This window comes from Sorghum bicolor, chromosome 4, assembly GCF_000003195.3.
Source record: "Sorghum bicolor cultivar BTx623 chromosome 4, Sorghum_bicolor_NCBIv3, whole genome shotgun sequence".
In the NCBI taxonomy this organism is placed as follows: domain Eukaryota; kingdom Viridiplantae; phylum Streptophyta; class Magnoliopsida; order Poales; family Poaceae; genus Sorghum; species Sorghum bicolor.
In genome coordinates, this window is record NC_012873.2 from 1,057,822 (window position 1) to 1,072,877 (window position 15,056).

Here is a 15,056-nt window from a genome sequence, read left to right on the forward strand (position 1 = left end):
CCATCAAAGGCCTTCTATTATTCAGTCAATTCACATAATGGAGGCATTTCGTGTAGAAAACTAGAAACAATATCAGATATAGCTCAACCACACATGTGCTTAGTAAGTACTAGTAACTTGAATTATCGAGCAACAAGGTTGCATTAATCCATTCATACATGACTAGATGGTGAGCAGATGAAGATAGTGTGAAGCTGAGCAATAGCAAGAAAATCAGTACATTTTGTTTGATCTTTGAACTCTCTTGATTACAAGAGTCCTTAGGCCAGTCTCAATGGGAGTTTCATTAGAGTTTCATGCACATTAAATAGGAAGTAGAGAGAGTTTCATCCCCATGAAACTCCTATGCACTGGAAAAACTGTGTCATGAAACTCCCATTGAGGATGGCCTTACAGCTGGGGCAACTGAAGAACAGAACAGGGCATGGCTTTTCGTGTAGAATTTCAGACAGTTCATCAACCACACATATATTATCAACCACACACACATATATTAGTATTAACTTGAATTATCGCCAACAAGGTTCCATCAATACATCAAGGATCCATCAATACATCATGATGAAAATCGAATAGCACATCAAGCTAACATGAACATGAACCTGAATTGTCTCTCGATGATATTCGAAGAGAAGGCACGGACCCTGGGCGCTACTCTACTCGAACTTCTTGATGAGGGAGAGGTCGTTGAGCATCTTCTCGATCTTCTCGTCCCTGGCGTCTCCGACGAACCTGCCGCCGGACTTGAGGGACGGGACGAGCGCGGTGGCCTCGCCGCTGGTGTCGGGGCAGAGGTTGCCGAGCGTGCAGAGCTCGAACTCGGCGAGTCCGTAGCGGCTGAGCGTCTCGCGGACCTGGCGCACGGCGTCGGGGTTCTTGTAGCGGCTGAAGCGCTTCACGTACTGCAGCGACTTCTCGAACACCTGCGACACCTGCGACGACGGGTCCGACTCCGACGAGTGCTGCTGGATCTGCTCGTACTTGTGCTCCAGGATGATCGCCACCTCGCAGTTCATCAGGCACTTGGCCTTGAGAAACTCTGCGACCCACAGTGTTAGGGGTGAGATGAGTTCGAGACGGGCGAAACCCTAGCCGCCCGCCGCACAAGGACTGGACGGTGGTTGAGAGGGGAAAAAGGAGAGGAAGGAGGGAGGGCGGCGTGGTAGAGAGAGCGGACCTTCGCCGATCTTGAGCTCCGCGGCGTTCTCCTCCTCCTCGCCGGACATCCTGAAGCCGCCCTGGTGCTTCCGACCGGAGCGATATCTCGACGAGGTTGGGAACTTGGAATTGCGATTGGAGTCGACGGCAGCGGCGATGAGGGGGTTGAGGACGGGAGGATGGCGGCGGCGGAGCGGGAGGGCTATGCGTTGGGCCGGATCGCCATGGGCTCTGATCAAGAACTTCTAGAGGTGAGGTGGGCCTCGAACTGCTCGGTGTGGACTTGATCATCTGGGCCTCGGAATAGAGTGATCCCCGTCCACTCACTCCGTTGCAATAGTCTGATCTCCCCTCATTTAGGCCCTGTTTAGATTGCAAAAATTTTGGCCCAAATAGCAAATTTTTTGGCCTGCCAACTAAACAGGGGCTAAAAATTTTGTGGCCAAAAAATTTGGCCTGCAGGGCCTGCAACTGTGCACTAACACCCATGCCAGCCCACCAATCGCAACCCTATCCGAATCCCACCCTCACCCCCCCTCCCGCAAACTCTCAGCTTTATCTTCTCCTTCATCCAACCCCCCCGCCTCCCGCAAACCCTAGCGCCTAGCCGCAGCAGCCCTTCTCCCCCCCGCCGCCGCAGCACCGCATCCCTCCCCCCCCCGCCGCCGCAAACCATATCTCGTTCCTCCCCCGCCGCCGCAAACCGTATCCCTCCCCCCCCCCCTCCCGCCGCCGCAGCACCGCAGCCCTCACGCCCCTCCACGGCCGCCGCAAACCCTAGCCCGCTCCTCCTCCGCCGCCGCCGCAAACCGTATCTCGTTCCCTTCTCATGGACGGCGCGCACGATGATTGTTTCAGCGGCGGCCACTTCTCCGACGAGGCGGTTTTCGGAGTCCAGGAGCCTGCCAGCAACGATGCCACCGTCGAGGCGCCCCGCCCGAGCTTCAACGGCGCTGGCAGCAGCAGCGGCATCAACCCAAGGCTGGCGTCGCTCGACATCAACTACGAGTCCGATTTGACTCAGATCGGTCTAGGTCAGGCCGTTCCCCCCCCCCGTTCTGCTTCGCGTTCTCTGAGTTTCAATCCGCCGCGCCGCGTTGAGGACTCCCCCACGGACGGGGTCTTCCTTCAACCCCCGTCGTCTTCCCGGATGCATTGGATGCCTGGCGGATCTGGGGGGGCCATATCCTCTCCGGGAGGGTATGGGTACTCTGGCGTCCCCTTCGGCCAAGACAGATCTGTTGGCCGCGGATCCGGCGCTCCCTTCGTCCCGAGCGGATCTGGTGGCCGCGGATCCACACGCGGAGGTGCGAACGCTCGCAAGGCCCGTCCCCGTGCTGCAAGGGCCGGCCGTGAAGACAACCCGGACCAGGAGCAGTTCTTCCCCGGCATGGACGGCTTTCGCTACCCGGTGAGTTTACTTACAATGACATTTAGTTTACGCACTAGAGTAATTTGTTAGTACTTCTTTGGTATTTAAGTACTTATCTAGTAATTAGTTTACGCAGTAGAGTAATTAGTAATATAGTATTTAGTTTACGTACTAGATTGTTTACTTTAGCAGTTCTCTGGTATTTAGTTTTGTAGTTCTCTGGTATTTAGTTTAGTTGTTCTCTGGTTTTTAAGTAGTTCTCTGGTCTAGGTACTAAAACACAAGGGTAGTTGGGATCCAAAGAGACTGCGTGTCTTCATTGACATTTACTACTCCCAAATTAAAAACGGCAACTACAACAACGGCGTCATGAGCAGCGCTGGCTGGAAGGACATCAAGCACAAGTACTTCTTGGCTACTGGTTTAGTGCATGAGAGGGAACAGTTCAACAGTAAAGTGCAAGAACTCAAGGCCGAGTGGAGGTTATGCAATTCGTTGCGCAAGTCTTCTGGCCTGGGAGGTAGTGGCTACAATGTTTATGCTGATGATGACTGGTGGGAGAAAGAGAGCAAGGTACCAGCAAATAGTTTAAGGTTTTCAATACAAGCCTACTCATGCAGTCTTACAATAGTTCAATTCTTATTATAGGGCAAGAAGGCTTTGCTGAAAATAAGGGATGGAGGCATGCCTGACTACCTCGGGCAGCTTGATGACATGTTTGCTGGATGGACAGTTGATGGGTCTACTGCATACAGGCCTGGAACTGGTGCAGCAACCAATGTCATTGGAGTCGAGGACTCCGATGACGAGGATGCTCAGCATGAGGGACAGGCGGATGGTGCAACCCCTGCAAGTCAGGGATTTGCAACCCCTGCAAGTCAGGGATTTGCAACCCCTGGTAGCCAAGTACACAAAAGGCCTTCTAGCACTAATTCCACAGCCTCCAGCCCTAGCAAGAAAACTAGGAGCTCTAATGCTAAGTCTTGGGATAGCAACCAACATGAGGCCAATGACATTGAAAGGCAAAAGGTAAACTTGTTTGGTACCATATTGGAGATGCAGCAAAAGAAGAATCAGCATCAGGCACAGCAGTCCCCTATGACAAAGAAACAGATGGTCGAGCAGGCATATAACATTGCATTGGGGATGGGAATTACTGCAGCTACCAGGAGTTCCTTCCTGGCTGTTAGGAAGATCTGCCGAGATGAAGTTGATCTGGCCATCTTCCTTTCTTGCACTGACGATGCTGCTAGGTGGATCATCATTCAAGAAAACCTCCCGGTGGAGAACTAGTTCCCCTGCTTAATTGAAGTGCATGCAGTTAGCCTTAGTTGTAATGCAGTTAGAGTAAGTCCTAATGCAGTTAGTCGTAATCCGTTTAGTCTTCGGTGAACAATTTGAACTCTAATTTAGTGCCCCAAATGTGGGGTTCATCTAGGATTTGTGCTTTGTCATCTGAACTTTTGTCATTCCAGTTGTGTGGATTAGTTTCTCTATTTTTTGCTTTATACTGTGGATAATCATTGTTCTGTTGCATGGCCATCGAGCTGTGCTAGGGTTTTGGACAATATTTGAATTTGGAAGGGGGGCTGACATACCTATGCTGATGATGACAGGATGGAGAAGACCTACATGTCAGCAGTGATGACGAGTCCCAACCAGCTGAACACAGTGAGGATGTATCAATGGGAGATGTTTGGGACAAGGCCGTTCAGACCATGATTATGATCGAGTTGATGTCAAGTCATGCATTAAGAACCAGTGGTATGTTAGAGCAAGCCATACATATTGATAAGTACTTGAGTAGGCGCCCTTACAGGACCCCTAAATTGCCTGGAATAGAGTGGGTCATGGATAATCTACATGACCCTGATAGGTGTTACACCATGTTTAGGATGAACCCTGAAATGTTTCACAAACTTCATGATGTCCTGACAGAAACATATGGCCTCAAATCCAGTAGGAAATCAACCTCTTTAGAAGCACTAGGTATCTTCTTATGGATGCTTGGAGACTGTCAAAGTGTTAGGCAAGCTAAGGAAAGATTTGAGAGGTCCCTGGGTACTATCTCTAGGCTTTTCAACAAAGTGTTGGTATGTATGGACAGATTAGCTGCCGACATCCTAAAACCTCTTGACCCTACATTTAGTACAATGCATGACAGAATTAGAAGCCCTAGGTTCTATCCCTACTTCAAGGACTGCATAGGCGCAATAGATGGAACCCATATACCATTAACTGTGCCTAGTAATTTATTTGTCCAGTACTTGAACCGCAAGGGTAGAACCACACAGAATGTCTTGGTTGTCTGTGACTTCGACATGAGGTTCAGTTTTGTCCTTGCTGGATGGCCTGGATCTGCTCATGATATGAGAGTCTTCAATGATGCAACATCAACTTTTGGTGATCAGTTCCCCCATCCACCTCCAGGTATATTGTCGTATGGTTACATGTTGTGCCTGTTATCTAAATTGGCATGTTTTTGCTCATAGATATGGTACTGTAACTACAGGGAAATATTACCTTGTTGATTCCGGGTACCCAAACCGGCTTGGTTATCTAGCCCCATACAAGGGAACCAAGTACCATATGCAAGAGTACAGAAACGTCGGCCCTCAAGGTAAAGAAGAAATCTTCAACTATACGCATTCATCTCTTAGGAATGTCGTAGAGAGGGCATTTGGCGTTATGAAAATGAAGTGGCGTATGTTGCGTGATGTTCCCCCATACTCGACCGTAAAGCAAAGCATGATAATATGCTCTTGTATGGCACTACACAATTTCATGAGGACTAGTGGAGTGCATGACAGGTACTTTGAGTAGCTCAATAGGGATGCTAACTATGTGCCACCAGAGGCATTTGAGTTCCAGCCGGATCCTGAGGTCGTGGAGGATGAGTGGAATGTGATGAATCAGTTTCGTGATTCAATCGCCACTATGTTGTGCACTGGTGTTTGAAAGATCTTTTTGGGATGAACAATTTTGATCTTCCTGTGCTTGTATTTTTTGTACTGGGTTGAGGACTGAGTGTGGATGTGTGAATAATCTCTGTATTTGGCATACAATAGTGATAGGGACAGTGGTGAATAATAGGGTTGAGTGTTTGTGAACAAATACAAATTATTGTTGTTTATATATATCATTGTGATTAAAGACAAAGCAACTTTTCATCAGTGACACCGTTGTGGAGTGTTGCATGCGGCATGCAAAGCAACGTTTGCATGTGCATGCAGTCCCAAACACAGCATTTAATGCCCTTCTACCTGTGTCTGCAGTCTACATTTTGTCAGGAAAAAATTTGTTCAACTAAACACCTGAAATTTTTTTGTGTGTGTCAGATTTCTCTGCTCAAGTTCTCACAACAAAAAAATCTACCACTTTGGCCAAAATTTTTGCAATCTAAACAGGGCCTTATGTAATTGGACTTATAACATTTCTTAACTTTTTTAAAATTATTTGTTTTGCATTCCAAGTCCAAGATTAACTCCAAGGGTCTCTTTATATCTTTATTTTATTAATAGAACCAAATAGTTTGGTGAAAAAAAGATACACTCCAGCGTCTATATCTTCAAATATTACATTCTCAATTACAAATTTCTCGTTAACCAAATATAGAGAGCGAACTAGCTCTCTAGAGTGCACAAATATATATAAAAAACTGTTGTATGGTGGAAATATTTAGAAAAACAAATTTATTCAAAGGGCTCTCTAAAATAGTGATTTAGAGGTTGAATTTAAGAAAGATTTTTTTAAGATGTCCTAAGTATTTTTAGGAGGTGATTTTATGTGATGTGGTACCATGATAACCCAGAGAGAGCGTTATTTTGTTCCCTGGGATATTCGCTTGTCAGCCATGGTTTTGCCTAAGCCCACAACTAATGAAGTTTAGAGGAATGTGACTAATTAAGTAACTATAGTTAGCAAATCGGCACCACATTAAATAAAGGATAATTGGGCTCGCTTCCCAAGAGAAGCATCATCTGGGGGTGTAGCTCATATGGTAGAGCGCTCGCTTCGCATGCGAGAGGCACGGGGTTCGATTCCCCGCACCTCCAAATTTTTTTGGCCCACCTGTCAGTAGACTGTCCCTGCGGCAGCGTGTTTTTTTGCTCGCTTGCTTCACTTGTAAGCATGGTCCCACATGCCACTGAGACGAGAGGTTAATCCTGGACCCACCTGTCAGTGGACTGTCCCTGCGGCAGCGGCAGCGGCAGCGTGCGGCTGTCAGGCTGTGCCGTCGTCTCGTCTCCTTTCTCCTCCACTCGTCGGCTCGTCGCAGACGGCAGACGACGCTGCCGCCTGCCTGTCGGAGCGCACGCACGGCCATGGCCATGGCCGCCCCGCCGCCGCCCACGGCTGTCTGCGCTCGCCACTTCCGGCTCCACCTCCCCTGCTCCTCCCGCCTGCCCATGGCCGCCGCCTCTGCCTCCTCCTCTTCACCGCTCCGGCGCCGCCGCCGGCTCGCCGTCTCCCCGCGCGCCGAAGCTGGTACAGGGACTGGGACGGGGACCGGGACCGGGGACGTGGAGGCGCTCAGGGCCGGGGTGTCCGTGTACAAGCCGCGCTCCTACGACGTGCTCGTCACTGACGCCGCGCGCTCCCTCGCCTGCGCCATCGACGACGGCAAGACCCGGCTCGAGATCGAGTTCCCGTGAGCTCACCTCACTCTCTTCGCTTGCTCGAGTTCCTGCCACCGTTCCTGCATTATCTTCTCACCGTTCGTTCGTTTCCTTGTTGCTTCATGCCTTCTTCCTGGCCTGGACGACTCATATGCTTCTGTATTGTGACGATATGTGTTATATATATATATCATCAAGGCCTCTGCCAAGCAGCATATCTTCTTACAAGGTACATCTATCTACTCATCTCTTTATGTCCATGCATCACTCTATCCTTTTTTTTAGAGTAAAGGTTTCTCCCTTTATTGATCATAAAGCGTTCAAGACAGTTAAGTTCCAGCGAAAAGGCCTTAAAAGCCAACAACACCACTACCGGAATACATTTTTGATTACTTTGTGTCACCATCGAGTCTTCATTCGTGTGATGAGGAGAATCCAAACAGCCCCGTCCCAAAAACGATTTCCCCCCCATTTTCAACCTTGGAAATAATCCCCATTTGAGCAGCCTGTATAGCCCACATCACCCCTTTCCAAAAGGGGGAAGTCATATTATCAGCACAGCACAAAACATTTGGTCTGTTAGTCCTATGTACTTATGGGCTACAATCTTTTTTTTGAGGTTCATGGTCTACAATCTTTGTCCAAATAGAATTGGTTTGTAAATGATACCTATAGATCCAGGACTCAACAACGCCATACTAAGACTTCTTAAATCAGGGATTCCAAGACTCCCTAACTCAACAGTTGCCGAAAGAAAACCAATGACCATTACTTAATTATTACTGTATTAGGGAGAGGGTTATAGGCCACTGCTATTCTCTGTCTATCCCAGCTGCTCCATTTCTGATCATCCTGCTGGACTCCTGCAGGGCTCCTCAGATGAGTTCATCGATGCGAACATCCAGCTTGCTCTTGTTGTTGCTAGGAAGCTCAAAGAGCTCAAGGGGACTAAGTCCTGTATAGTAAGTTTAAGCTTCATACACTATCCTCCCTGATGCAGACACGCTCCATGCCTGCAAAACCGTGCTCATTTGTATTCTTCTAGTTGATTTCAGGTGTTTCCTGATCAACCTGAAAAGCGCAGGGCGTCACAGTTGTTCAGGACAGCTATAGATACGGTAAATGATGTTCTTAGAAGGCTGGTTTTTTCCCCTTAATTGACCTCTGGTATGACTTGCTTCACTATTCTAGTGGCATGTAATTTAATTGCTCGTTTTTAGATTGAGGGTGTAACTGTCAGTTCCCTGGATGATGTACCCACCGACCCTGTCAACAGCTTCTTCAAATCAATAAGAAACACCCTGGATTTTGACTTCTCAGATGACAATGAAGGTAAAATATCTTGATCCAAATGCAGTAATGAAAGCAATAGCCATGCGACTCCTAGTCTAAAATGGCATTGTCGATGATATTATTTTGTCAAAGAGTTTATGACACTCTTTTGCACGGAAGCCATCTGCTCAGAGGAACTAACTGAATGGCGATCACTTTATGCCAAGGCCAGGAACACGATACATGTTGATGAATTGTCAGTTTGTCACAGCTTGAATAAAATGGAAATGAAATGGCCGATTAGTGTGTATAAATCAAGCATAAGTCCCCTTTCCATCATCGAATAACGAACATCAGTCAGTTTTGATGATATTATTATGAGATAATTCTCATACAAATACCCATGAATAAGTTCTTCATAACCAGTTGCCTGGTGTGGATACAGATAGATGGAAATCTGATGAACCACCGTCATTATATATCTTCATTAACAGCAGCACACGTGACCTTGCTTCTATAGAGAAGTATGTGGTATGTCTAGAATATAATTCTTCATTTGTTGGTGATGTGCATGCATGTGTTATTCGCACATTCAGTTTATTCTTTCTTCGTGCTTTTGCTAATTTCAGGAAAAGTTTGCCACATCTGTTCCAGCCCTTCTATTCAATCTTGAACTAGATACATTGCGGTATGTCTCATATATCCCAAACCGTAGCCTGTTGCTTTATGAGGCAGTGACTTATGCAATTCATGGTGCAGTTCTGACTTGGGGCTTCTGGGGTTTCCCCCAAAAGATTTGCACTATCGGTTCCTTTCTCAGTTCACCCCAGTATTTTATATCAGACAACGTGACTATTCCAAGGTATTCATTTGTCATTTTATCCATATAGACATATCCTTGTGTTTATGACTTCCTGTACCATCTGTGACTCCTTAACCATGTAGACAATCGCAGTCGCTCCATACATAGTGAATTACAGTGGAGCTGTATTCCGTCGATATCCAGGTAATTATTGGAGAGCTTATTTGGATTTCTTCACTTGAAAAGATCATAGTTTGGAAGATAGATCTGCTGTGCTGGGTATGCAATAGAAGATCAAACTAAATAATTGTGCAGAGTCAATCTTTTGGCGGGTAATGTCATCCTATTTATCAGCACTGTCAGCTACTGAGATTCTGAGTTACTGTTTGTTCAGGCCCCTGGCAGGTCATGCTGAAGCAGCTCGATGGCTCCTATGCATGTGTTGCAGAGAGTGAAGCTCGGTTCACTTTGGGACAGGTCATACCATAAGTTACTTTGTCTACTTTTTTTTTCTGCTTTCTTGTGTGTTTGGGGGGAAAAAAACACTGACTTCGTTCGAGCTTGTTGGGTTGCCATGCAATTTCTCTTCTTTCAGGCGAAAGAAGAACTATTGAGGGTTATTGGTTTACAAGAAGAAGAGGGAAGCTCACTTGAATTTCTCAGAAGAGGATACAAGGTTCATTTCATCCTAGTTAAACAGTTGGTTGCAGCTTCAAAGCACCTGCTTGCATAAACTGCATTTGACTATAGCACATCATGGGTTTTAGTAACCGAGTTTCTGTGATGTAGAATGCTACTTGGTGGGAAGAGAACGTTGATCAAGAGACGTCGGCTGCGTGGCGAACTTGAGACGCTGCAGCTGCTGGCTGAATGCTTTTTCTGACCTGGGTGTGGAAAATAGGCCAAACGAAACGAGTGTCCATGTCTTGTTGTATGGAACTGAAAATTCTGAAATTACAGAGAGAGAAGTCCATGTACAGCGTAATAATATTTGCCTGTGCTGATATCGTATCGTATCATTATTGTTATGTGAATACGAAGTAAGAGCTTCTGAGCACTAAGAACTTCTTTTTTCAATGGTGACTGTAAATTTGTTCTGTTTGTGGCCTTGGGCTCTTCAGCTTGAAGGTGCAAGTGTAAAATGCAGGGGACTCTCTGGTTTCAGTCCATATATACTCAATCCATCCCAAATTATAAGTCGTTTGACTTTTTTAATATCAAGTTTGACCACTCGTCTTATTCAAAGTTTTGTACAAAATATTACTTTTTGTTGTTGTTGTGTATTGGTTTATTAATAAAAGTTCTTCAAGAATGACTTAAATTTGACTATATTTGCACAATTTTTTTGAATAAGACGAGTAGTCAAACTTGGGGTAAAAAAAGTCAAACGACTTACAATTTGGGATGGAGGGAGTAATATATACACACTTGTGTTTTCAATACCGCAAAAAATTAACTTATATAAATATTTCAGTTTCCCCAGCTTGATAAGTTCTTTCTGGCCGTGAAAAATTTCTGGGATGCAGCATGCCTGAAAGATAGGAAAAACTGAGTGGAGTGGTAATTGTAAGGAGAAAATTGACCCAATTCCAGAAGGTTCTAAAGTACGGACATATTTAAACAAGATCCCGAGGTCATATCTGTAAAAAGACCACCACCCCAGGCGGAAGCGGAGACTGGAAATCGGGAGGGAGACCAGAGACGAGACCGCGCAAGATCGCCGGAGATGGAGCCGAGAGCTGCAATCCACAGATCCGGCGCCCTCCTACTCCTCGCCGCCATCCTCGCGGCGGCCGTCACCTCCGCATCCGCCATCGGTGACAAGTGCGCCGCCTGCAAGGCCGTTGCTGTAAGTTTCCTCCTCTCTTCGCCTTTCTCTGCTCCCATTATCGGAGCACCCTATTCAGTGTGTCTTGCAAACGTTTTACGTTAGCGAAGTGAAGCAATTAGCTTCTATCTTTTCCTCTGCTCGTGAAGCTGTAGTCCAATACAGATCGTGGTCTGGATCTTGTAGAGTTCTCTGTAATTTCGATGCTGGTGGAGTCAAAGAGGGCCCTGACTAGCACAGTGTGTTGATAAATTGAAATTGTTGAATGGATTAACGGATGTTGCACTGAGGTAGTGGGAATACAACATTTTGTTGGAAAGAATGAATTTTGAATTCCAGTGACATATGCTAGTACTTTAGTGCCTCTCTACTGCCACCAAATGGGAATGGGATTTGTGTTTCATATGCTACATTTTGTTCCAGCAATATTTGGGATGCACGCTTTATACATTCTTATGTGTCTCTTTATCTTCTTTCCAGGCAGAGCTAGAGATTGGAATTGCCAGTGTAAGTGAATCAATAGCTTCTCCTTCAGTTGCCTTTAATTTAGTGATCTGAGTTTCCAATCATTCTTTACAATGCTGATTACGGTTTTATTTTTATTAAATAGTAAATACACTCTCTCCATTCCAAATTGTAAGATGTTTTGGCTTTTATATATTTGTAGCTTTTGCTATGCATTTAGATATGTCTAGATACATAATAAAAGTAATGTATTTAGAAAAGCCAAAACATCTTATAATTTGGAATGGAGGGAGTAGTATCTTTATCTTTCTCAAGTGTGAAAATATTTTTTTTTACAATTAACAAAGCAATCAATCCATAATGTTAGTAGCGTATTATCATATTAGTTTTCTTGGAACCATTTGGTCAATTTTTTGTTCCTGGATCTGTAATGTAGGAGAAGCCGAGAAATCACTTGGACTTGCGCAACCGCTTAAATTCTAAAGGTCAGAGGGAGGGGAAGGTCATTGATTACAGGTAAAAGAAGACAGCATGAGCACATACATTTTTTAATGACGAAATTGATGCATACTTGAAAAATATTTAGTGGAATAATCCTTGATTTAACATTCCACATGGAGACCATTCAATCTTGACAAGCATCGTTTGGCCTCACATACTTGTAGCAATTTATGGACATATTTCGTCACTTACTTTTGTAATGTTATGTACTTGGTTCTTTATACATGGTGCAGGGTCAGTGAGCTTCGGGTTGTAGAACTTCTAGATGGCCTATGTGATAAGATGCAAGATTATACCTTAAAGAAGGTAGGAAATAAAGATTTATGATTGTTTTAGAATTTGCACTTAACACTATATTATTGATGCTGCATCCCTTTTCTATGCATCAAGTGTTATAAACATGCCATAAAAATGAACTGGATTTTCACTTTTTAGTGTATTTTGAATATGCTAAGCATTTAGCCACCTAACATAATTTTTTATGAGCAGTTGGAATCAGGCGAAAAAGGATGGGTTAAAGTAACAGACTGGAATAGCTTTCAAACTGGTAATTTTTACCAACTTTGTGCTCCTGTTTACTCTTCTGATGGCCTGCTACTATATTGGAACTGAGAGCCCGAAGCACAATTTCAATCCATAGTTTTTTTTTTATTATGCTAATGCATTCTGTCTGCTTAATCATTCTCTTACATGCATGATCCCAGAAAAATGCAGGCACCAGGTTTAGAACTGTGTTTTTGATAGTTACTGTATGTGCTTACATGATAGACTTATCACAAGCAATTCAGATTCAGTAATGTAAATATATAATCTTGGAGGATGGTACAAAAAGAAATGGCCTTAGTAATTGATCCAAGACAGGGAAATGAAGTTGCATTTTCTTATGGTAAACCACAATGCTGAATGCTTGCCAAGCAACGAACAAGCACTGCCTTTGGGTTTGTTTTGCTTCATTGTCATAAAACATTTATCTGTGTATAAGGACTGTTTCTAAATATCTAACATTTATTGCTTATTGTCATTCTTTTTGCAGAAAAGAAGGCAGCAGCACGAGCGCATTCGAAAAATTTGTCCACCTTCTGTGGAAGGTACAATATTTTCCCAGTAATTTAAAAAAATTGACGCATAGAATTGGCAGCATATATTATTTGAATTTTTCATTAATTTTTTTAATATTTAGCTGGCAGAACATAGAATGTACGCATAATCTTGTTCTCATTTGTGTGGATACAAAATTTGCATGTGTCTTGGTCAATTACATCCCCCTCCCCTCCCAAACATTTTTGTTCATGCATGCCTTTTCCTAATTGCTGATTTTTTTATTACCTCTTAAGTTTCACTCTTGATTACTTGACTTAAAGGCAAGGCTAAACAAACTCTTCAGTCACCATGTGCTTTAAAGCATAACTTTATTGGTTGTGTAAAGATAATATCGGCTTTCTGTGATTTCTGTAAGAATCATACCAACTATTTTAGTGGATGAGCTAACCAGCTTCACTTACTACACAGGCTACTGGAGGAAACTGAGGATGAGGTAGGCTTGTGTTGGGTGGAATTGGCTACAGTTTTGTTTTAGCAAATACGGATTAACACCTAATCTTTAGCATGCTTAATAGCTGCATTCAATGTTTTGAATCATATGGTTTTCGTGTCATTTAGTCAGAACATGATCTTTTATGGATTTTGATTCTTTTTTCTGGTTCATCTGCAGCTCGCTGAGTGGATAAAAACAAGCTCTACAGAATCAGAAAATGTAAGCAAGGCCCTTTGTGAAGATATTAGCAAACACTGTCAATCCACAAGGTATGTCATACCTGATAATGGTCTTTTGTGCCTGCATATAAAGAATTTCCGTGAGCATGCGTGTCATTGTGGTGTTTGAAAAAAGAAGATCCTTTCCTTTCAGCCACTTTTTTGGAAAAAAATTGTAGCCCATGCCAGCTATTAGATTCTTGAATGAACACACTTGTAAAATAACACTGCAGGCATGTTTTACATTCACAGATCACGCACACTTTTCTCCTAATTTAGTTGGTCTAAAATATGTCTTTCCGTTTCTTTTTCCTTCCAGTGCTACCATCCAGATAGATGATGAACTATGACATGCTGAGCAGACCGTTGTTTGGCAAAGCAAAACAGGCAACAGGCTAGGAAATGTCAAAGAACAAAAAAGCTCTAATTGTCCCTGACACCATTTAGAGAGGACATGAAGCTGCCAATTCTGATTGTTTGTGTTTCACTTGTATTTCTTGTAAACGGGACATGTAATTCGTGCCTGATCTGTAGAGAAAGCAACTGGACATCAAATTTTGAATACTGATGAACTACAGTTAAAAACGGCCGGTTGAACTATCCTTCTAAGGTCTTGTTGCTGAGTAAAGTTTGATGACTGCATTTAGGTCAATGGCATTACCGAGGATTATATGCATGGTTTTTATGAAAAGATTATATGCATTTAGATAGGTCACCGAAGATCATATGCATTTTGGATCGAAGATCACAGAAGATCATATGTATTTAGATAGAAGATCATCACCAAAGATCATATGCATTTTTTATAGAAGATCACCGAAGATTATATGCATTTTAGATTGAAGACGCAATTTGCTAATACAGTTGGACTGCCATAAAGTCAGAAATTTGTGGTCGCAAATTGCTAAATACAGCTGTACTGCCACATCTTTTTTTTTTCAAGCGCATTTGAAGACCTCAATATCTCCTTTCCAATAAATGAAGATCTCAATATCCTGTGCTCGTCTTCTTTGCTGTACGGTCTACATGTGTTGTGCGTTCGTTGACATTGCCAATTTGTCATCGCAAACCATTCCCTTTAAACTGTTGATTTTCTTTTTGTTCGTATGACTGGAAGGATACACCGCGCATTGCTGTAGGACCTTTTTTAAAAATAAAATTGTTACATATATAAGTTAAACCTATTAGCTTTATAATAGATATATAGATATAGATATTTTTAGAGTTTATATAGATATAATATAATATAGATAGATAGATTCCTTGCAAAAAAAAAAAGATAAATAG

General features: G+C 43.7%; 3 protein-coding genes and 1 non-coding gene across 4 annotated transcripts; 3 read left to right on the plus strand and 1 right to left on the minus strand.

Moving 5' to 3' along the window:
• On the minus strand, window positions 453-1,369 carry LOC8085204 (DNA-directed RNA polymerase II subunit 4). Its single transcript, XM_021460259.1, has 2 exons — window positions 1,178-1,369; window positions 453-1,039 (listed from the first exon to the last, which is right to left on the minus strand). Exons 1-2 carry the CDS (start codon window positions 1,224-1,226, stop codon window positions 657-659), a joined length of 432 nt encoding a protein of 143 aa, XP_021315934.1. The 5' UTR covers window positions 1,227-1,369; the 3' UTR covers window positions 453-656.
• Window positions 6,513-6,585, plus strand: TRNAA-CGC. The gene has a single exon. It is a non-coding gene; the product is annotated as a tRNA-Ala (tRNA).
• On the plus strand, window positions 6,783-10,390 carry LOC8085205 (protein LOW PSII ACCUMULATION 3, chloroplastic). Its single transcript, XM_002451344.2, has 12 exons — window positions 6,783-7,181; window positions 7,348-7,378; window positions 8,019-8,111; window positions 8,205-8,267; window positions 8,370-8,481; window positions 8,867-8,952; window positions 9,051-9,109; window positions 9,181-9,283; window positions 9,367-9,427; window positions 9,618-9,700; window positions 9,819-9,899; window positions 10,013-10,390. The coding sequence occupies exons 1-12, from the start codon at window positions 6,856-6,858 to the stop codon at window positions 10,070-10,072; spliced, it is 1,158 nt and encodes a 385-aa protein (XP_002451389.1). The 5' UTR covers window positions 6,783-6,855; the 3' UTR covers window positions 10,073-10,390.
• Window positions 10,853-14,378, plus strand: LOC110434357 (protein canopy-1). Its single transcript, XM_021458235.1, has 9 exons — window positions 10,853-11,072; window positions 11,532-11,558; window positions 11,953-12,032; window positions 12,251-12,323; window positions 12,507-12,564; window positions 13,051-13,105; window positions 13,527-13,551; window positions 13,729-13,820; window positions 14,089-14,378. The coding sequence occupies exons 1-9, from the start codon at window positions 10,950-10,952 to the stop codon at window positions 14,117-14,119; spliced, it is 564 nt and encodes a 187-aa protein (XP_021313910.1). The 5' UTR covers window positions 10,853-10,949; the 3' UTR covers window positions 14,120-14,378.